Below are 21,637 nucleotides of genomic sequence, written 5' to 3'. Positions count from 1 at the left end.
GCGCATCGGCGTAAGCTGCGCACGACTTTTGTTTGTCGCGTACTTTTGAATTGCAATAAGATCTATACGGGAGTTTGAAGGTAAAATGGGAGGGGTTTACAATCACTTTCGCTTTCGTGAGCGGTAATCTGCCTGGTGGGATGTTGTGGACGTTCCGTTTTTTGTTAACCTTTCTACTTAATTTTTTCTTCAGCCAACATGTTACACTCTATTTACACCCGGTTCCCAATTATAATTGTAGAATGTAATGGTGGTAACGCCTTGCTTTCCCGCATGCTTTTGAATGGGGGGATAGCAAAACACATAGAAGGCCTAGATCGGACATGGATCTGTTCTCACCCGCTAAATCATCCGATCTTTTGACTGGTTGACTTGAGATCGGATCATAGCCCGTTCTCGGATAGAGTTTGTGTTGTTGATTCTCAACTGATTGTCTCTAAACGGGTCCCCGCCCCGGAAAAAAGCCACTTGGGGCACAATCGGGGGACCACTTTGACAACCAGGGCGGGGCGGGGCAAAAATAAGGGGTGGTCCCGAAAGCCCCGACGCTATTTAAAAGATGGCGACTGTTATGGTTTTGGAGCAGAAATTGGGGTAGGCAGCTAAAATTCAGCATAGTCGGGGAAATTGTGGCAAAAAACTTGATCGATTATGTCCTTGCATAAATCGATTCGTTTGAATAGGGATTGGATCCCCGATTGGAGACCCCGATCGGGTTCGGGGCGAAAAATGTCCCCCCGAAAGCCCCATACCGATGGCCCAAAATGTTAACCCTGATTGGCCCTAGCTGCAAACCTGCAACATAACAAAATGTTTCGCGCAGCTAGCAAAAGAGTTGTTTAGGAAATATTAACACTTTAATTTGATGATAGTCAGCTTTTGAACGGAGCCCATGTATTTTTGTACCTATCAACAGATAGGGTAACTGTTACGGAAGAAACTCCCGACAAAGCCATCTTTAGTGTTAAAACAACTGCAAGTGACATAATAAACAAAATAAGAAAAGAAGTTAAAAGACAGAAACTAAAATTCAAGAATGTGAAGAACATGAATGCGAACAAGATTACAATCACGGCAAGACGGTTATGAATACTCGATAAAAACAGGCAGTGAAAACAGAAGTGAAAATGTGCATTAGACACGTCTTAGCAAAAATCAAATCAAGATTGCTTTTCGAGATCGAGATTATCTTTGATAACGAATTTATGACCTCGGGTCGTCTCTCATGGGATTGTTTTAACCACTGATAGAAAAGCTATTCCAAAAGCTTTAAAGGTAATGAATCTATTACCATCAAAGCTGGCGAGAAAATATATATTTTTTCCCTTCAACAAAACAATGTCTACTTTTGCAGTCCATTATATTGTTTGATCAGTGCACACTATTTGGGTCATGTTACATTTTCACTTTCCCAATGTATCAGATACTGCAGGGCTCCCTTAGAAAGCACCCTACGGAGCATGCACGGTATACTTTTCACCTCGAGATACACGCTCTTCTATGCCAAAATAGCTGAGAATAGATTCTTTGGGAGTTGGTTGGTAAACATGTGTTTGAGGACTGGCGAACCGAAATGATGCGTCGCTGCTGAATAGGGCGCTAGCCAAATCTGGTTGAGAAGATCGCTTCCATTTCCGCACAAATCTCTTACGCTTAACCTCACCGTTCTTTGTAATCCGGATATCCTTTTCACTGAGTCGCGTTTTCAGAGGTCGCACGAAAAGGTACCCAGAGCTTCGTGGAAGGTTCTGGTTGTAGGATGTCAAGTTAAAGAACGGGTTGTTAAGGCCGTCAAAATTTTGCGGAGGCGGTATAAACATATCTAATGTTCCTCTAGAAGAAGTTTCATCACTACTCGTTTCTATTGGAGTAGCCAATGAAGCGGAAAACGATGATATACTACTGGAATTTTCGTCGCCACCACCATTAGTACGTTTGCGCTTGTTTTGTTTCTTGCCTGACATGACCATTAATTTTACGTCGTCAGAACTCTCTTCACAAATACTCTCCTCAGATGTCGCTCTTTGTTGGCGCACTCGTAAATTGCGGTGAGGTTCGGGATCAGATTGCCTAACCCGCTTATTGGAAATCTTTTCTCTTTCGCCTCGTACTGAAAGCGCCGAATGAGCTCTCTTGTTTTTATGAAAACCTTCCGCTTGCTTCTTCATAACTGACAATGTTGGCAAAACGTTCCTACATAACACTTTATTAAATTAATTTGAATGTAAAAATGCAATTAAAAATGACTCACTCAATGGATGGTCCTGAAGAAACCAAGTCGCGATTTGTCCATAGCTGCAGCATGTGTTGAGACTGTGGGCTTAATACAGAGGGAAACGGTGACGGCAACCGAAAACGTAATCCCCACATGGTCTTTTTCTTTTTCAGTTCTCTTCCACACATAAAGCTGATGGGATAAAAAATGTTAACACTAACAGATTCATAACCAGACCACACACACGTTACCGATTTTTGAACTGCCAGAAAGCTGCTAGAATTCGGATCCGTCTTTCACTGACTGTCAACGTTAATAACTAAAATGAAAGAGGGAAATGTAAAAATATTCGTCATAACAGTCGACCCAGAAGAGATGTATACTTCGTTGGAGGGTTGGAAATATTTCCAGTTGTTTTCTATGAAAGGTAAAACACTCATATCCAAATCATGATATTTCTTGGCCGTTTCAATGGTTAGATTAAATAATGCTATGTGAGCCATGTCAGCTAGGGTAATTTCTTGGCTTAGTCTCGTCAGGCGCTCTTCACCACCGTTATTACATACGGAACATAAGAAGAGGAAAAACCTGAAAGCAGACATGCAAAATGATGGGGTTTGTTACTAAGTTATTGTTAAGAAGAGGGTTACCTGTCCCCACATAATAGCGGTTGCTTTAAGATGGATATACACTCACTGTGGAACCACTGCGAGCATCCACAACACTGGAGCATTCTTTTAAACCATTCGCCGAATTGTCCGCAATAGCAATACTTTTGCTCAGCATTTGCGTAGTGATTTACATCCCATCTAAGATTTGCCAACTGTCGAAACAAAGCAATAGGGGTGAGAGTATTGAAAGATTCTTAAAGTTAACTTATTCTTACGTCATAAGGAAAATTTCGTTTTTTGCGAACCAAGTTGGAAGAACTGCTGTTATTGTTATTGACTTTATTAGGTATATCAACTGGTTTTGAATTGGCAAGTTTGTCTCTCTCTTTAATTTGTCTTTTTTCCATGCATCTCATGCACATCCAATTGGTTTCTCCATTTGCAAACTGACTTGGTAATGGAGGCTAACAAAATAAATTTCAATGAAGATAACCAATGCAGACAATGATTGGCAAAAATCATACCTCATGACAATTTTGGTGGTATCCTCTTCGGCAATAATGGCACAATAAAATATGATTACAAGGGCTAGATTGTATACTCTTACACCGAGTGCATGAGATTTCTGCTTCCTCTTGAATTTTAATCTTTCTCAGATCACGAAAATGTGCCCATCTTTCAGTGTCATCTCCAAACTGGATAAGACATTTTTCATCAAATAGGAGAACCTAAGGATTAATTAACAATATAGTAACCCTTTAGAAAAAATGAAATGACAGATGAAATACTTGGACAATTGTTCCAAAAATGAATAGCCCATTCTCATCATGGAGAAGGATATCTTCACCTTCAGTAAATGTAACACGGTCTGCTGTTGTGGAATCAGGTGCTACTGGAGACTCATCTTTGGTCTATAAATTTTGTTTGGTCAGTGCATATGTTGACAACTATTTAATTCTTTCTGAAACATACCACAGTTGTGTGAGAAAGTGACATGTTGAGGTTGCTGTGATCTCCGATGTTTGACTTCAACCACCTTTTTCCTCTTATGTGTTGCTTAATTTTCTCTAGTCACTTCTTCAGAATAAACATTTTTTTTTGTCTAAGAAGCTGAAGAGTATCAAATCATCTGCATTGCGAAATTTGCACTAGAAAACAGCTTCAGTAAACACAACTTTCTGGCACGGATTAAAAAAATAGGAAACGTTGATTCTTTGGTATATTAAAATTTAAACGATAGGAATATCAATAATTTTCCACATGAAAACAGAAATGTAATATTATTAACTAGCGAGTGAAACAGAAACGTCAAATTGGGAAGGAATTTTATCGACAGTTACAATAGACGCCATTTAACCTTGATTTCCAAGCCTAGCGGAAGAGTGAGGAATTGGTACGAGGGCGGGAAGAACATTCAATTTCTTCTTGCCAGCGATTGGATAAACCCTAGGCACGGCTGCTGCCAGACTTGGAAATGTTGCTATTCATTTTTTTGTAGTTCTACCAGAGTCATATACCCTTATGTACTCTTGCAAAGTGGAAACGTCTTGTAGAGAATGAAAGAAATATCAATTCATCTGAATAATACCTGTGCAGCACACAAAGCGAATGAATGAGTATAATAAAAATGCTTCAAATCTAATTGGTCTATCCAGCTTCCACTAGTCTGTTTTCTTCCATTACAAATTCAAATATTTCCATCACACTGAATCCTGGTCCTGAGTGGAAATAACAAAAAACTTTAGACGAATAAAGAATTTATTGATAGAAAATACCAATGATTTACTTCAATTACTAAAAGCAGTTAAAAGAATAAATAAACTACAAGCAATTTGTAGTAAAAAAACAAAAAACAGACGACACAAAAATTGCCGAAAAGCAAAACAAAGCAAGGTGGCATCCCGTTTGCCGTGTAAAGGCATAGGAGGCATGGAGAGGAATTAGCGAAATACCTTGATACACGTACTGCCGAGTTAGCACGTATTGACGGGGTAGTACCAGTTTGCGTCGCTAGCTGAGAATAGATTGGGAAGAAAACGGTGCTATAAGAGTCTAATCGGGGATTGAAAACGGGGATCGCACCGAGCACGGAGATCAACGCACTGAGCACCGAAATCCCCGCACCGAAAAAAATTATCCCCACACGGAATCGATAAAAAAGCTCCCCGATCAATGCGGGGCCGAGCCTTAACTAAGGGCTAGACGCTTCGGGACCCCATATGAATTGCGTTAAATTCGAATTCATTCAAATAAACACGAATTTAATCAAACTTGAATTGTGATTTTCAAGATATCCGAATATTCAGTTCAACTCGAATTGAAACATTCCAAATTCATATTCAATTTGAATTGGGATTATAAAGGTGAATTTTCATAGAAAATTACATGAATATTCACTCCTCCATTCATGAATATTCACTCCTCCATTCATGAATATTCACTCCTCCATTAATGAATATTGCCGCGGGTGAAAAGGGAGTATTGTTATGGCCGTACACCTTCCAATAAGCCCCTCTCTCCTCAAACTCATTAAAACACACGGAGAGTTGGGTTTCGAGACTTTGTATTTTACACGTCACTTTGACTTGTATTTGTCGTCAGCGTTCAACTTCAAGTCCTCCCGAAAAAGACGTCTCTTTTCCGAACTTGTCACCTTCCGCCCTTTAACGACACACCCCCTTTTACACATCCACAGTTAAGACACTAGGGAAACTGCCCGGGGGGATAGATAGCTCTTAAGTACACACCGTACACATAGGGCAGGGTTGGGTAAGTCTAGAATTTTTAAAAAAATGCCTAAAGGTATTACGCTTTAAGGCAAGTAACAGGTCGGGACATTTTTGCAACCCCCAGGGTGATGTGTTTTTTTAAAACGACAGTTGGAAATGTTGGATTTAGGCTGTGTAATATTCCTTACTCAAAATAAATTAGACAGGGAGCTGCGGTAAAAGTATTATTATAAGAAGTTAAGATCGTAAAAAAAAATTAACTGAAAAATATTTTTATTCTATTAGAAAAAAAAAACAACAAAAAGACAAAGCAAATTATAAACAAAGGACTCACATATCTTTGAAAACAACGATTCTATCCTTTTCCTTTATTGTATACGCAGTCTGGTATCCCATCAATGTGACAACGAGATACTTTGTTCCGTCTTTGTTTTTTCCCCCGTAACGTAGGGGAGACTGGAGTATGCCGGGACACCGGGTCAAGTGGGACAGTAGGGGGAAAAATAGTAGATTTTAATAAAATTAAAATTTTTTTTAGTATGTTATTTAGATACATACAATCTACTTTGGCATGAAATTTGGTTGAGTTTTGTCAATAACTGTATTAGTTATTAACAAAACAAAAAAAACGGTTTTTTTTTAGTTAATTTTGTCTCCGCCATTTAATGTTTATAGAAAAAAATAATCGCAAATGGCATGTAAATTTAATATGGAAATGAAGCTTAATCATTTCTTTATTGTTAAAAACAAAAATTATAATTTTCGGTCAATTACTGTAGATAATATTAACGTTTTAAAAAAATACTCTTTATCGGGAAATCGGGACAGCTGTTTTTGACTAAAATGGGACATTAGTGGGCGGGTTTGGCCTTCAAGCCCATCAATCATCACCGAGCTCATGACGCCAACGATGATCACAAGCAATCGATTATTCAGCATATTAATCGATTACAATAAGCCCAAACCCCACCTATCTTGTAATAAGAGTTTTTTATCATATAAGAAAAAATTTTTATTAACACAATAATCAAATTGAAACATTTATTAATTTAAAGAGTCTATGCAGTGGGACGCTATTTCAATTTTTACAATTTTTTAAAATGAATTTTAAGGCGTAAACGGAGGACGTCCCTCACCACCCACCCTAGTGTCCTCACTTACCCCTCAAAATAGGCTCCTCCCACAAATCTAAGAAAACTTTAAAGGTCTTATATGGGAAAATGGTTTATTATTAAATTATATAAAAAATATGGGGGGTACATTACCGTATGGAATACATAAAAACAAAATAATAAATTAATTTAATGATTAGTTTGGGAGATATAGGGGGGAAACGAAAACCGTCCCGGCTTACTCCAGTCTCCCCTATATGGAGTTAGCCACAGTTTGCACCGAAATGGGCAAGGTTAACTCCATGAAACCTCTGGGGATTTCCTCAACACTCGTCCGAGATTTCTCTAGATCTTTTTTAAGAGCTTCAATCAAAGGGTGACAGGAGGGAATTTCGCCACTTTGAATTTTTGTTTGAAAAAATAGCTTCGATGTCGACTGAAGTAACGGGCCAGGAATAATCGATTCTTGCAGTCCTAGTTCCTGGGCCATCTCCCACCAGCGAAAACTTGGCGTCATCCACACCCCCAATGAGGGCGACAACGACGACGAGTTTTTCACATCTAGTGACTGGATCCTGATAGACCGACATCTGCACAGGTTGATTGCCGTGCACGATAAGCGAGTCAAAATCGTCCATCCCTTCTTCCTTGCCCTCAAATAGCCTGACGCGTTTATGAAGGGAAACTCCTGGGCTGACATCACTGGCCTCATCAAAACAAAGAGCTGCATTGTGACTACATGGCTTCACTGAAAAATTTTAATTTGTATATAATAAATGCAAAAAGTATAGAGAGTAAGTGTTAATTACTTACATGCAAGGCCAGTTTTAGCTTTTAACTCGTTCAATGCTGTTCTGAACACATTCAACGAGTATTTTTGAAACTCGGGTGACTGCTTATATACAAATGCGGGAAGGGCACTTGGCTCAATCTTGTTCTCCAAAAACATTTTCTCTAATAAGGCGTGGGCCTTGCAAGTGGAATCACGTTTCCATATCTTATGACTAGCCATTTTAATTGAAAGAAGAAAAAACGGGACTCACGCGTTCAGTTACTGAGAAAAATCAACTAGGGATCAATTAGTCTGCAATTATTTTTATAGTGTTGTCAGACTGATATTTTTAATCATATTTATTCCGTATTAATGAAAAAAAGTGTAGATTTCGCCATAATTCGTGCGAAAGTTTGTTGCCTATATTTAATTACCCCAAGTGATGTCACACAAAACAAAAGTTTCGATGAAAAAATTTTAAATGCCGAAAGTAAAGTTTCGATTCGAAAGTAACCTTTCGCTGAAAACGAAAAGTTCAAGAAGCATATTGTCAGTCAATATGGGACCTTATGCCATAAGTTTTGCATAAGTAGTTTCTCCAGATAACCTTACGCCAGGTTTCGAGCGTAGGTTTTATAAAAATTATGCAAAGCAAAATCTTTCGGCCATCAAAAGGGCGAATTTTTGATGTTTTGCCGAAGTTTCACCCTTTTGATGGCTGAAAGATTTTTTTTTAAATGTCTAGACTTACCCAACCCTACCCTGTCGTGTCTATCACCCCGTCTACCATCCCCCTTTAAAAAAAACAAAAAACCCGCTACCCCGCCAATAGGTGGCTTTAAAAAATTAAATCGGTGTTCGGATTTTTGTGCAGGATACTGTACATTCTTCTTTAACAATTTAAACAAAGGTTAAGCGACGACTGAAAACCCTGGAACAAACTTCCGGAAAAATGAGGCCACACCGATAAAACTTCGCAGCGTTTTCACGCTTTTCACCACCATTCTGGAGAGGGAACTGACTTTTTCAGGATTGGGCCGTATTCCTTCGGCGTCGATGACGTGACCGAGGTGAAAAACACTATCCGTCGCAAACACACACTTCTTAGGGTTGATAGTGAGGCCGGCGTCACCGATGGCTGTTAAGACGAGATAAAGTCGCTCCAAAAATTCGTCATAGTTGGAGCCAAATACTAGACAGTCATCTAAGTAGACAAGACACATGGACCACTTCAGATGTCGTAACACTCTATCCATTAAGCACTGGAAGCACGCTGGACCATTATGAACTCCTTGCGGCATTCTTGTAAACTCATACAGACCGTCCGGTGCGATGAACGCGGTCTTTTCTCTTTCTTTTTCTGCCACCGGGATCTGGTAGTATCCGCTGAGGAGATCGATACTGGCAAACCACTTTGCTCCTGCCAATCGGTCTAGAACGTCATCAATACGCGGGAGTGGGTAGACGTCCCTTTTGCTCACACTATTTATTCTCCGATAGTCAACACAGAAGCGGAAATCTTGATCCTTTTTCTTCACAAGGACAACGCTTGCAGCCCAGGGGCTTGTAGATGGCCGTGCCAGACCTTTACGCACAAATTCTTCCACCTTTTGAGCGATAATTTTCCGTTCACTGTACGACGCTCGTATTGGGTTTGAGCGCTGCGGCTTTGCATCTCCGGTGTCGATCGAAAACTCCACTAGCGATGTAGAGCCAAGCTTACCATCAGTGGGAAAACACTTTATATGTTTGGACACAGCGTCCAGCACCCTCAGGCGCTGTTCTTAGTTGAGTCCGCTTCCTAATTGAATTCCTTCTTTTATCGCGGCCCACCGCTCCTTCCAGTGTACAGCAGCACACATTAGAGACTCTCCCGACGATGTTTTTTCCTTCTCTTCGTTTTCCAAAGGACCCTGGTCTTCCACTAGTTGAACCTGCGCATCATAAGCACACTCGATCTCGGTCAGCCAGTCTCGTGCTTTTAGATGAAGTGTTTCCGTACTAAGATTGAGGACAAGCACACTTACTATGCCCTTCTTAATGCTGACTAGACAAGAGGGCACACAAAATTCCTTCCCAGGAAAGGAACAACGGATCGGACACACTAACACAGTTCCCGTTTGTTTTGAGCCTACTCTACATGCTACGAATTTCAGTGAATCTACTGGGATTGCCGTGCGACGCAAAATTTTTGCAGACTGGCCACCTCTTTTCTTGCGATACCTCCCTTCCTCTTGGAAGGAGGCGATTAGCTTGTCCGTTATGTCCCACGGTTCCTCTTCATCACCACACTGATAGGCGTGTTCACTGACTTTCGAGTCTACGGCGGCCTTTCTTCGATCAAAAACTGTCATCCGCACTTCCCCGAATCGCACCGATTTGCTACTTATCTTCTCTGGCGTTGTCCTGGTGGTCAACACTTCAGCTGTTTCCGGCCTCGAAACTGGCACCAATTTTTCTTTTTGTACAATTAGATCCGTTTTGCTGGCTATGATCCAGTCTACGCCAAGTATGACAGAAAAGGGAGGATGTTTCACTGTTGCCACTCTTTCAACCACGGTTTTCCTACCTTCCCACGTCACAAACATATTCACAAATGAATCGATTTCAACGGTTCTGTTGTCCCAACCGCAAAAGTTAACTCTAGGTCCAACACACTTGTCCAACTTTTTTGCAAGGCTGCGCCGGATGGCGCTCGAACTTGCACCAGAGTCGACCAACGCTACTACCTCACCAATTCCTTCAATAAACACTTTGATAACTGGGAGGGGGGCACTGTGGGGTGATTTGCGATATCCAGTTAGAATCGGCCCCGCGCCCAACGGCAGTGTTACTTTTTGGGAGATGGGCAGTCCTTATCGAGATGACCTTTAACGTCGCAACTGAAACATTTTCGATCACTCACCGGAACAAATCGCACGCCCGGTGCTGCTGTCGTCCCTCCACTGCCCCGTCCTCGTCCAGCTGTCTCACCTCCGCAAGGTCGGCCTGCCGCCCCGCCGCCGGTGCCATATCCACTGATTCCTTCACTCTTGCTAATGACAATTTTTTCTAATCGGGCGGCCAAGTCATTCACTAACCGGTTTGCAACTCCTTCTAGCGCATCTGATGGGTAGACTAGATCGGCCGATTTTGAGGGCTTCTCCGCTGCTGGTGCGGCCAAGCTAGTAGGCAGATTATTGCACGCCATGTAGAATGCTGCGACGTTGGCTGGATTCGTACTCATAACGGCCGCCTGATGTTGCCATGAGCGTAGACCTTCAGTGAGCGCTTGCACTTTTTACTGGTCGGTCAACGCGACAGGAGCCATAGTCAACAGCTTTTCTTTGGCCATTGCATATTGCATAACAGATTCGCCTGGCTGTTGCACTCTTGCCACCATCTTGCTCGTCCAGTCGGTGAGAGAAATCTTTGTTGCGAATGCCGTCCTGAATGCTGCTGACCAGTCGTTCCATGCTGCGTGTGTATTACCAACATGAACGTGCCAATCTGCCACGGTTGGGCCTAATCGTCGTACCGCGACCTGAATCCTCTGGCCATCGTCCTATCATTCCTTTGTCGCCAATGCCACCACTCTTGCCACGAACTCATCTGGCGATTCGTTTGGGCCGCCTGTAAATTTGGGGATAGACTCAAAAATACAATTATCAATTTTTTCACGGGCTGCACCACCCCCGCCTCCGCCACCGCCACCTCCACCAGCACCACCTCCTCCAGCAGCTCCCACCCAGAGCTGTTACTAGGTTGTTTGTTGCTATGAGGGCCTGTTGAAGCTGCTGTTGTACCGCGGCGTTGTTGGTGTTTTGTTGCGCCTGTTGGTCTCTAAACTGGGCTGTTAGTAACGTAATAGCGTCAACCAGATCCTGGACATTCGCCATGCTGGACGACGGCTGAACACGAGCTTGAGTTGTCGCTGTATCTGGTAATTGTATCTGTAGTCGACCATTCGGGGATCGACTGATATGAGCTACTACTGGTGTATCGAATACCGGCTGCTCACTTGTTTCCAACCGCCGAGAACCGCCTCCCTCACCGTACCTAGTACTACGGGTGTTTACCTGAAATGGGATAGTTGTTAGACGGGGCCTTGGAATACGAGATCTCGGGCCATCGTCGGCATTTGCGTCAGACATATACTATAGAAATGAGATACAAAGCACCTCGTCACTCACCGACATTGCCACAAAAGCGCTGTCTCGTCAAGACACACCTACACACTCTACAACAAGATTAGATTGACAACTTATTTGACAACTCGTAAATAAATGAGTTGAGAATCGTACAATTATTCAAACCAATATTAGAACAGGTGAAGAGAGAAAGAAATGGTTTAAATTGAAAGATGGCATAGATATATACAGATAGAGACGTGAATTACCTGAGCCATTTTGCTCTACACTTCTGACACCAAATGTTATGGCCGTACCTTCCAATAAGCCCCTCTCTCCTCAAACTCATTAAAACACACGGAGAGTTGGGTTTCGAGACTTTGTATTTTACACGTCACTTTGACTTGTATATATCGTCAGCGTTCAGCTTCAAGTCTCCCCGAAAAAGACGTCTCTTTTCCGAACTTGTCACCTTCCGCCCTTTAACGACACACCCCCTTTTACACATACACAGTTAAGACACTAGGGAAATTGCCCGGGGGGATAGATAGCTCTTAAGTACACACCGTACAAAGAGGGCAGGTACTACCGTACCGTAACAGTATGGTTATCTCTTCGCAGAGATGAGCCACCCGCTGCTTGTACAACGATGAAACCGTGGTGAAGAAATTATCAGAAGTCCACTCTAAGGAAGTTACGGAGGTACGCAGTTTGAAAGGGAAGTAATTCGCACGACGGTACAAAACGTTGCCCTGATTCTGCGTTAGATGAGTCTACATCGGGTGAGCTCCCGGAGCTGGGCTCCGTTAGAAGAGTTCCCTTGTTTCCCTAGAAGTCTTCAGACGCTTCTCCGAGTCTGGGTAAATTTTTATCCCCCTTTTGGTTTTAGTAAAACATTGTTTAGTTTAAGTCATCTCTTGTTGTATTTTTTTTTGTGCAAATACAACATTCATGTGACAATATTTATCATGAATATTCGAGAATATTAGTGTGAATTCATGTAAAACATTTAAATTTTTTATTTTTTGTGTGGGAAATTTATACTTTTAGAGCAGCAGCAACTAATTTAGCAGTTAGCTCATGGTCTAGTTTCCTACATGCTTTTTTGCTGATCTTAAAATTTGCTTCCAATTTTCCCATTCTTTCCACTTTTCATTAACTTGAATTTCAATCGCTTTCGACCCCCAACATACGTCAACGTCTTAAACAGTGAGCGTCACACAGATGAAAAGTGGCAAACAATGGGAACCGTTTGTAGAAAATTAAAACGTTATTTAAATAAAAAAAATGGCCTGATTGGTACAATTGCCTCCAGCAACTGAGGGTGGGCGTGTGGCTAAGATTTTAACAACGTACAGAAGGAGGCTAGGGGATTTCCATAAATTGCGTAAGGAAATTTTTTGCCATTTTTACCCCCTTCCCCCCCCCCCTTTGTAAGATATAAAAAAATTCGTCAACTCAAACCCCCCTAAACTTACGTAAGATCCCCCCCCTAAAAATTAAAGGTGTAAAAAATCGATTTCTTTTGATGTAGGGAAATGATTTGAAGACTCGGGTTGAACGAGGAAAAATATTACACAAGCAGGTGACAAAAAGAGATGGGAACGAATGGGTTTCAAAATCCTTTCTCTCTGGAGCTTTCAATCCGTCTTCTCCAGACTGAACAATAGAGATTGGGGGAGGTAAAACACGGCTAGGAACAAACGAGAAGAAGGAGCTCCTCGGAGCTGAGCAACACTCTAGATTGTTGCATTTGGTTATTTGTGTAAAATATTGGCTGGTTCGAACATGCTCAGCAAACCAATGTTCACTCTTGGTAAGTAAACTGCTTTAATCTAGGACTGAACGTTCAGGATCGACAAACTCTGCCACCATAGGGTGTTTATTGATAACAAGTTCAGACCATACATCGGCAAGAATGTTTGCTGCATGAGCAAAGTTTTTCTTCTCCAAATCAGCATCGACGGTTTTTCCACTGGAATCTGGTGGGTTCCAAAGTGGTCGTGAGGAAGAACGAATCCCGACATTGAAAGGCTTAACAGCGGCATCCTCCGTTCTGCGTGGTTAAAAGCACTACGTCCAGGTGCGTTGGTTGCCATGAACAAGCAGTCAAGGTTATTTTTTTAAAATGATGAATAGCAGCATTGATTACTTTCTGGTAATGTGGATTTTCGTCAGGTCCACCATCAACTGCAATTTAAATATTAAAGGAGTAGACAAAAGCTTTTTTATGTAGTAATTAATAATTCACTTTATTAGACCTTTTGAAAGTTGCTACGGTTCCGCAGAATCAGAAGTCGTGCGATTGCTCCACTAGTGAGTGTTGAGTTGAAATAAACAAGTACATACTGTAACAGATTCACTGGGTTTAAGGTATGTATTCAGTCATAGGCAGCTTACACGACACACACACACAGCATTACACAGTGACAGCACTAACAGCACTACCAACTAGTCTGAATCACTACATTGGACTGCCCCTCTGACTGGCCTTAGACGGGTTTTTGAGTCCCCTGACATCCGACCAGAGTGGCAAAGTCTATTGACATCGCACATTTGCATCTGGCACTAAGCGACAAAGTACATTGGCGCTACATCCCCCTTCCTACCTACTGACAGGGGTTCCCTAAACTGGATAACAAACCCCACATGGCATAACAAACAGAGTCCCCCATGTTTTTTATTTTAACATTTGGTAAAACTAATCCGGATTAAACGATGATATTCACGCGACTTCATTCGGGCCAGGCTGGCCTTTACCCTCTTCTCCTGGCTCTCGCACCTCCACAAGACGAGCCAACAGTAGGGTGCCCACGTGACTACTCAGCCTCCGATACTCGATCCACAGGTACACCAACAGTGGCAACGGGAACAGGCATCCGATCAACCATTCAAAAGGATAACGCTTGGCATTCTCCTCTTCTTCCCATTGGCGTCGTAGGCGTTCGACCGCTTTCATGTGTGAACTCGTCCCCGCTAGGTCTATACGCGTAGGCGTTCTTAGGCCGGCTGGTGCTTCCTCCATGATGGGGCTCTTTGTCACCGGTTGCGATTGCTCGACCACCGGTGCCAGTAGACCGCTCAGCATCCCTGCAGCTTCCTCGTCGATGACGCTCGTTACATTCACTGGTATCATCTGTCGGAAGCTCGCTTGCAGAACCCATTCGTCTGAGATTGCCGAACACAACCGTGGGATTTTTATGACCCCCGCTGCTGGCAGCACTTGCGGTAGGCCAATTCCGCCGATCCGATTTCCCAGGGAACTGGAGCACTATGGTTACGTTGTCTTTAACCCCACTTTTTCCCTCCAATGTAGAGCAGGTCAATGCTGGTCTACTTCCAGTCCCCAGCCTTGGGGAAAGGCTTGTCGAGCCGAATTCAGCGCTTTAGCCAGTACATTTGGAGGACAAAGGAGTGGTGACAGTCTCCATATAGCTGCATCTGCTAAGCCGGTTTGTCAGCCGTCCCATCCAGCGCCCTATTTGCCTTTTCCACAGACCTCGTTACCTTCTGTAGGAAGAGTAATTCTTTGGCAAGGTGGGTCCAGCTGTCATTGAAGACTTTCCTCAGCTGCGCTTTCTCTCGCCGCATCTGACCCGCCGCCACCATGAGAGCACTGATTTCGGACTCATGCTCCGCCAGGTGCCCCATGGTCACATTTAACAGGGTCACCTGCTCCTGGAGAAAGTGTACCACCTCCAGACCTTTCTTGTCAAATGACTCGAACCTCGCGTGCACGTCATAGATGACTACCCATTCCGAGTCACCCAGGGCGAAAGTACCTTCGGGATGAAACACCACTCCTTCGGTCGCGACGTACTTCCCTTCTCATTTCATTTGCTTGAACCATTTGGCCTACGAAACAGACCAATGTGAAGAACAGCATATTCTTCATCCAACCGGTTGCCCGTTTCTTCCTGGGGTCGAATTTTGAACACCGTACTTTTGCTTAGCCAATTCTGAACTTAGAGGTAAGTCTGACTTATCGATAAGTCGAAATTTTGAACAAAAATGAAAAAGTTAAGTAAAATACTTCAGCCAAAAAAGAGATAAGTTAAGCAAGAAAATGGAGATAAGTCAAAGGTACCTCCGGAGGTACCTTATCTCTGTAAGTTTGTACTTTCGACGCATTTCATCACTAAATTTAGCAAAATATTTGTAGTTGTGCAATTAAAAAAAATTAAAAACGCGTCTGCTAGACTATTTGTTTTGAAACTGACAGTTCAGCAAATCAAAAAGTGTTAAAAAAATTACAAAAATGCACTTTTCTCCTGCAACTTTTCTCTTGCACTTTTCTCCAGCAATTGATGGATTTGTTTTTCCTAGAATGTGTTGCCAAAATTTTTTATAGAGTGGGATCAGCGGTCATGTAGATGGACCTCCTCTTGTTATACAAATGGAACTAATAGTGAAATGTTTTTGAGGTTAACGTAATCAGCCATTTACCTGTTTCAGTCAACCCTGCCTTGTGGTTGGCAATAGCAGCCTTAGCAGATTGGCTGAAATTGTCCCACTTCTTCTTAATAATTTCCATGGTCCTCACCTTGGAATCTGGAAGTTCCACATTCATCGAGATAGTTATCTTCTTTCATGTTTCATTTTTCAATTCCTTAGTAGGGGAGACCGGACCCATATTGGACAGTTCCGGTTTTCGTCTCTTTTCTCCCTTTCTTTTGAAAAAAAAAACAAATTTTTTTACTAAACTAATCTTTACCCCTCCACGCACCCCCTGAATTTTTTTCAACTTCATAACTTGAATGTAAAAAAAGTTATAGAGGTTTAAATTTTTGGTCGTTTTTTGACCTACCCGGGGTGAAATTGTACAGTGACCTGCACCACTTTAGACAGGGTCTAAATAAAGGGATGGGATTAAGTAATTTCAACCAAAAAAATCTTGAATATAGGTAATTCCACAGCTAATTAACTGTATAATTTTTTAAAGTGATTTCCTATAAAATAAAAAAAAAATTCTTATAATAGAAAATAATGATAAGCGAACATGGAGGGGGGTGGAGCTTAAAATCGATTGGATATCAATCGATTCTTTATAATTGGCAGGTAGCCATTGCTTTGTCGTGATGTATGAATAGGCTAATGGCTGCTAGTTTTCGAGGAGAGCATTTTGTGAATGAATTGTGTTTCATAACGTTGGAAGAAACTACTGGTAATGTAATTTTTTGGCTTGACGATAGTTGTGGCTTATTCTTTAATAATGAAACAGCAGAATTTTGTCGATGACCAGCCACTAAATCGTTTGATGTAGGCCTAGGCATAGACATGGCACAAGTTAATGACTCTTCTCGTAATTGAAATGTAACATTTGTAACATTTGTTAATTATTACATAATTTTAAACTTTCAATATAATTATACTGTTATTGTAAATTTGTAGTAGGCCTACTGCTGTTGCCTCACATTCAGCCCAGTTGCAGCAATCATACTTTCAGCGATAAACTATGTTCAAAACTGCAGTTTCCTTCCTACAAGCAAGTCAAACTAAGAAGCCTTCAGACTTTCAACGATACTTTTCCAACATTAATGTTTTCTTACTAGGCCTACCAGCAAGTAAAAGCAATAAGTCTTCAAACTTTCAACGATACTTTTCCAATATTCCAGTTTCCTTCCTACCAGCAAGTCAAAGTAAGAAACCTTCAGGCTTTCAACGATACTTTTCCAACATTATTGTTTCCTTACTAGGCCTACCAGCAAGTCAAAGCAAGAAGCCTTCACACTTTCAACGATACTTTTCCAATATTCCAGTTTCCTTCCTACCAGCAAGTCAAAGTAAGAAACCTTCAGACTTTCAACGATACTTTTCCAACATTATTGTTTCCTTACTAGGCCTACCAGCAAGTCAAAGCAAGAAGCCTTCAACCTTTCAACGATACTTTTCCAACATTGCAGTTTCCTTACTTCAAGCAAGTCAGTCCTGTCTAACAAAACCATGCCGAGGAATTATATTGCAAAGAGAGAAAAGCCAATTGAAGAATCATTACATGGAGCAATTTCCGTTGTTTTTAGTGGAAAAATCATCAATAAGGAAATCAGCGGAGAAATGCAACCTAAAACCATCTACAGTTGCATTTTATACAAAACGATTCTCCTCAAGTGGGCTGTTTCCTCCTGCACAAATCAAACGTAAAACTCATCCTTTGCAAATATTTTCTTCTGAAATGAAATATCAGTTGGCAGAATACTTGAATAAAATGCATCGTTAATTCAACAAAATCTTAATCTTAATTTATTGTTATGAAAACGCACCTAGAAACATACAAGTTAAAAGTTATTGGCTATCTATCGTAAAAATGAGTGCGCTACGTATCTGTTAGTCAACTGGAATTTTAAATTTCGCGCGTTGAATAGGCTCCTCCCATTCCACGCCCTTTGCTGTCCGATTTCACCCAAGTTAATTGTCCAATATTCCCCCAAAACACCCTATCCCGGTAAAAGCGTGATAAATATCACAGTACATCACATATAATTTTTTATTTTTTACAGCGTGTATAGGAATGGCTACCGAACACATACATGCACGGAGCTTTATTTTCCAATAATAAATGAAAGAGTTAACTCAATAAATTGAACGGAAAAATTTGTAAATTTTGAGCGTGTTTTTTATTTTGTATAATAACTCATAAAATAATAGACATAAATGCATGAAAATTTAAACACATGAAGAATGCATAAAAACTAACATAAAATGTAAAAATGAGATTTTTAAAACTTATTTTACTATTTTTCCGGACACTGTACAAGGTGGTACAGTGTCCAATATGGGTCCGGTCTCCCCTAATTAGGGTATTGAAGTCTCCTTCCATCACCTCCTGTGGAACGAATTATATGATTTATTGAGCACATCTAGTAAAAATTGCTGCTGAAGACTAAGATATTAATATCGTATATATTACTTACCTTTTCTTCTATGTATCAAACCAACAGATAATCCGTCTCGCGATCGGACCAAACATCGTGTTTCACTTTCTCCTTCACTTCGTCAGTTTTCGGCCCCATTTCATCCAGATATCACCTGTGCAAAATCAACACTGCAAGCACATCAAAATAATTTTTAAATACTTATGTCATTGTTGTTTCGTGTAAATTCGTCTGCTTTGTTTTCAGAAAACGTTTGCAAGCTTCAACGTCATTGGCCGAAATTAGCCCCGCCTTACTTTTGACAAGTTAAGCGAAAAAATGCTAAGCCGACATAAGTATCAATTTTTGTTTTAAAAATCACGTCTTAAGTGAAGAACGATAAGTTTCACTTATTGAGCAGAACTTGACTTATGTCGGCTTGGAAAAAGTTGGCTTAAGTCGACTTTTGGCTAAGCAAAAGTACGGTGTTCAAATTTCGATCCCTGGTCGGACGACCCGCCGGTAATTCCGTTGCTGCTGGGACCGCGGAATCCTTTCCGTATTGTAGGCCTTCGTCCATTTCGGCAATCGGCTTCAATGACCGGCGCCTCATTCTACCCTTTTCTCTCCTGGCTGGCGGCTCCACCACTGCCGCAGCAGTGCTGGTGTCGGATGTCAACCCCAGTGTCGGCTTCAGGCGTCTCACCCGTGTCGGTTTCGGCACACGCCATACCCTCTTCAGTTTCGGCGACTGCTTCTTCCGAGCCATTGTCGGCACGCTTGACACCCGAGTCAGCGTCGGCACGCTCGACATCCAAATCGGTGTCGGTACGCTCGACATCCAAGTCGGTGTCGGCATGCTCTAGCTTCTCAACTTCTTCGTCGCTATCGGACTCCTCGTCTGATTCTACAAAAGAACTTCTTCATTTCCGACACATGCACCACAAGAGTTTTTTTCCCACCTGGTTTCCGAAGTTCGTAGTTCAACTCAGTGACCTGCCTGATCACTTTGTAGGGTCCCACGTATTGATGCATTAACTTTTCCGCGAGCCCCTTCTTCCGCTGCGGGCGAAAGATTAACACTAGGTCTCCGGGTTCGTACACTGGTGCTGCACTGACTCTGGCATCGTACTGCGTCTTCTGACGTTGCTGTACCATGGCCAGCCGGTCCTTTACGTCTTCTCTAAGCTCCATCATCGCCTTCATTAGGTCTTCTGCACCGACGAGCTTCGGTTGGCTTGGCCCCGTCGCCGCCAGTAGATCCACTGGAATCACCGCTTCCCTTCCATACACCATCATGAAAGGTGTGTGGTTGGTACTCTCTTGCCGTGCGGTGTTGTAGGCAAATGTCACAAATCCAAGGAATTCATCCCAGTCTTCGTGGCTCTCATCCACGTACATCGCTAACATTGTTGCTAGCGTTTTGTTCTGTCTTTCAACCAGGCCGTTCCATCTTTCAACCGCCTTACCATCAACCGCTTGTTGATGGTAAGGCACTGTCATGCGATGTGACAGTCGCAACAGGGCCAACACTTCACGGGTGACTTCAGCCGTAAAACACTTCCCCTGGTCCGAGGTCAACTCCCATGGAAATCCATGTTTTATCACTACGTCCTCGACGAAGAATTTTGCGATTTGTCGGGCCGTGGCATCTGGCAAGGCCCTGGCTTCTACCCACTTCGTAAGGTAGTCCACCGCCACAACGATGTTTGTGTTCCCGTTTCGTGATCGCGGGAACGGGCCAAGGACATCAATGCCGATACGCTCGAAGGGTCCCCAAGCCTGCGTTATCTCCATCAGCCCCTTCTTCTTCCCTTGATCCGGCTTCCGGGTCTGGCAACTCTTGCAGCTTTGGATACAACGGGTAACCGCCCTGTCCATTTTAGGCACATAAAATCTCTGCCTAGCTCTCTCCAGAGTCTTTGTTTGCCCCTGGTGCCCAGCCGTGGGTTCATCATGAACCCACGACAATGCCTCCTTCCGACGTTCCGTTGGCACACAAAGCCGAATTGTATGATATTACAGAAATAAAATTCACTCTAACTGTAAATACTAAAACAGGTTTCACTGATTTATCTTCACCTGTTTTCAATAGGCTTTTGAACTTTGGGAGATCTAGTAATCTTTCAAATTCTAGTGGAGGAAGAATGTTTAAAGGGTCTGAACGCGGCGTATGTGGGCTCCGAATAACCGTTTGCTTCAGTTCTTCTAAGACCGTTTTCTTTTATTTCAATTCCAGCGTAGACTGACGGTGTTAATTTGTGGCCGGATGCAACAGCAAAATCGTGGTTAGGTAGTTTTACTAGATATGCAAGATGCATAAGAATAGGAGCTTGTTTGTTGGCAGCAACAACATCAAGGAAAACTCTAAAATGTATGAAACAAAATTTACGAAAATTATATTTTACTCATTTGAGAGTTAACAGTGTGAAGGTGCATAAATAAATCATTGACTTTTGTTCACATACTTTGCTTTGTCCGGCAGATTTGTTGGTCAGGGTAACTGCAATGATGATCGTTCTGCGCACGTATTAGCTTAACTAGGCTAATAAAAACATGGCGCTTTTCCTCATGAGTGTTACGGGTTTGAGACATCACGTACCCAAAATATCTCGTACCAATTTTTTCAACCATCTTGTACCAGTACGAGATGGTGGTACGAGGTGGCATCTGTCGGCAGAACACTCTACCGGCTGGTACGAGATTGCTGGCGTAATCTTTCGGCTGGTACGAGATGGCTGGCACTCTAACTGCTACATGAGTGCCAGCCATCCCGTACCAACCGGAAGATTATGCAAGCAATATACCTTCTATATATTGGCATTTCATTCATCCAAATCACACTTTACTCAATACCAATCTTTGTATTTTAAGTTAACAGATAAAACTCAACATGAGAAAGACATAACACAACAGTTATGATACAAAAAATTCATAAACAAGTCAATCACGATTATAAAATCTATACTCTATAAAATTCTAAGAAAAAATATGGGAGGAGTTTTGAGACTTTTGCGATTCACGCATCCTGTGATTGGCTGTGAGTTGCCGCCGGCTACTGGCTAAGGTAAATGGCGGGATGAGGCTTTTGGAAGACTAGATGCGTAAAAGGTAGACGAAATCGTGGAAATTGACAATTTTTCAGTCCATGGGCATTTAGTAGGACGGGTGGACGAGACAGCATGTGAGCCGACGGACAGGGGCAATAAATAGGTTGACGGGCAACTAAAACGGACAT

The 21,637-nt window shown here is 42.1% G+C and overlaps 2 protein-coding genes and 2 pseudogenes across 2 annotated transcripts; all 4 read right to left on the bottom strand.

Moving 5' to 3' along the window:
- Nucleotides 1–877: 877 nt before the first annotated feature.
- On the bottom strand, nucleotides 878–4,324 carry LOC116935206 (metal-response element-binding transcription factor 2). The gene is given in 10 exon segments (XM_032942554.2): nucleotides 878–1,456; nucleotides 1,458–2,193; nucleotides 2,252–2,407; nucleotides 2,467–2,534; nucleotides 2,599–2,803; nucleotides 2,866–3,038; nucleotides 3,102–3,290; nucleotides 3,351–3,554; nucleotides 3,615–3,737; nucleotides 3,799–4,324. Coding segments are annotated over 10 exon segments (1,944 nt in total). The 5' UTR covers nucleotides 3,823–4,324; the 3' UTR covers nucleotides 878–1,390.
- A 1,547-nt stretch (nucleotides 4,325–5,871) lies between these two features.
- Nucleotides 5,872–7,879, bottom strand: LOC123476908 (annotated as a pseudogene).
- A 1,344-nt stretch (nucleotides 7,880–9,223) lies between these two features.
- On the bottom strand, nucleotides 9,224–10,665 carry LOC116935097. The gene is made up of 2 exons (XM_045180051.1): nucleotides 10,413–10,665; nucleotides 9,224–9,927 (listed from the first exon to the last, which is right to left on the bottom strand). The coding sequence occupies exons 1-2, from the start codon at nucleotides 10,663–10,665 to the stop codon at nucleotides 9,224–9,226; spliced, it is 957 nt and encodes a 318-aa protein (XP_045035986.1).
- LOC123477132 lies at nucleotides 10,666–11,317 on the bottom strand (annotated as a pseudogene).
- Between the last annotated feature and the right edge of the window lie 10,320 nt (nucleotides 11,318–21,637).

This window comes from Daphnia magna, linkage group LG10 (assembly GCF_020631705.1).
Source record: "Daphnia magna isolate NIES linkage group LG10, ASM2063170v1.1, whole genome shotgun sequence".
NCBI lineage: Eukaryota > Metazoa > Arthropoda > Branchiopoda > Diplostraca > Daphniidae > Daphnia > Daphnia magna.
The sequence above is the reverse complement of the archived record's forward strand: the minus strand, read 5'-3'. Positions and strand labels throughout refer to the sequence as shown.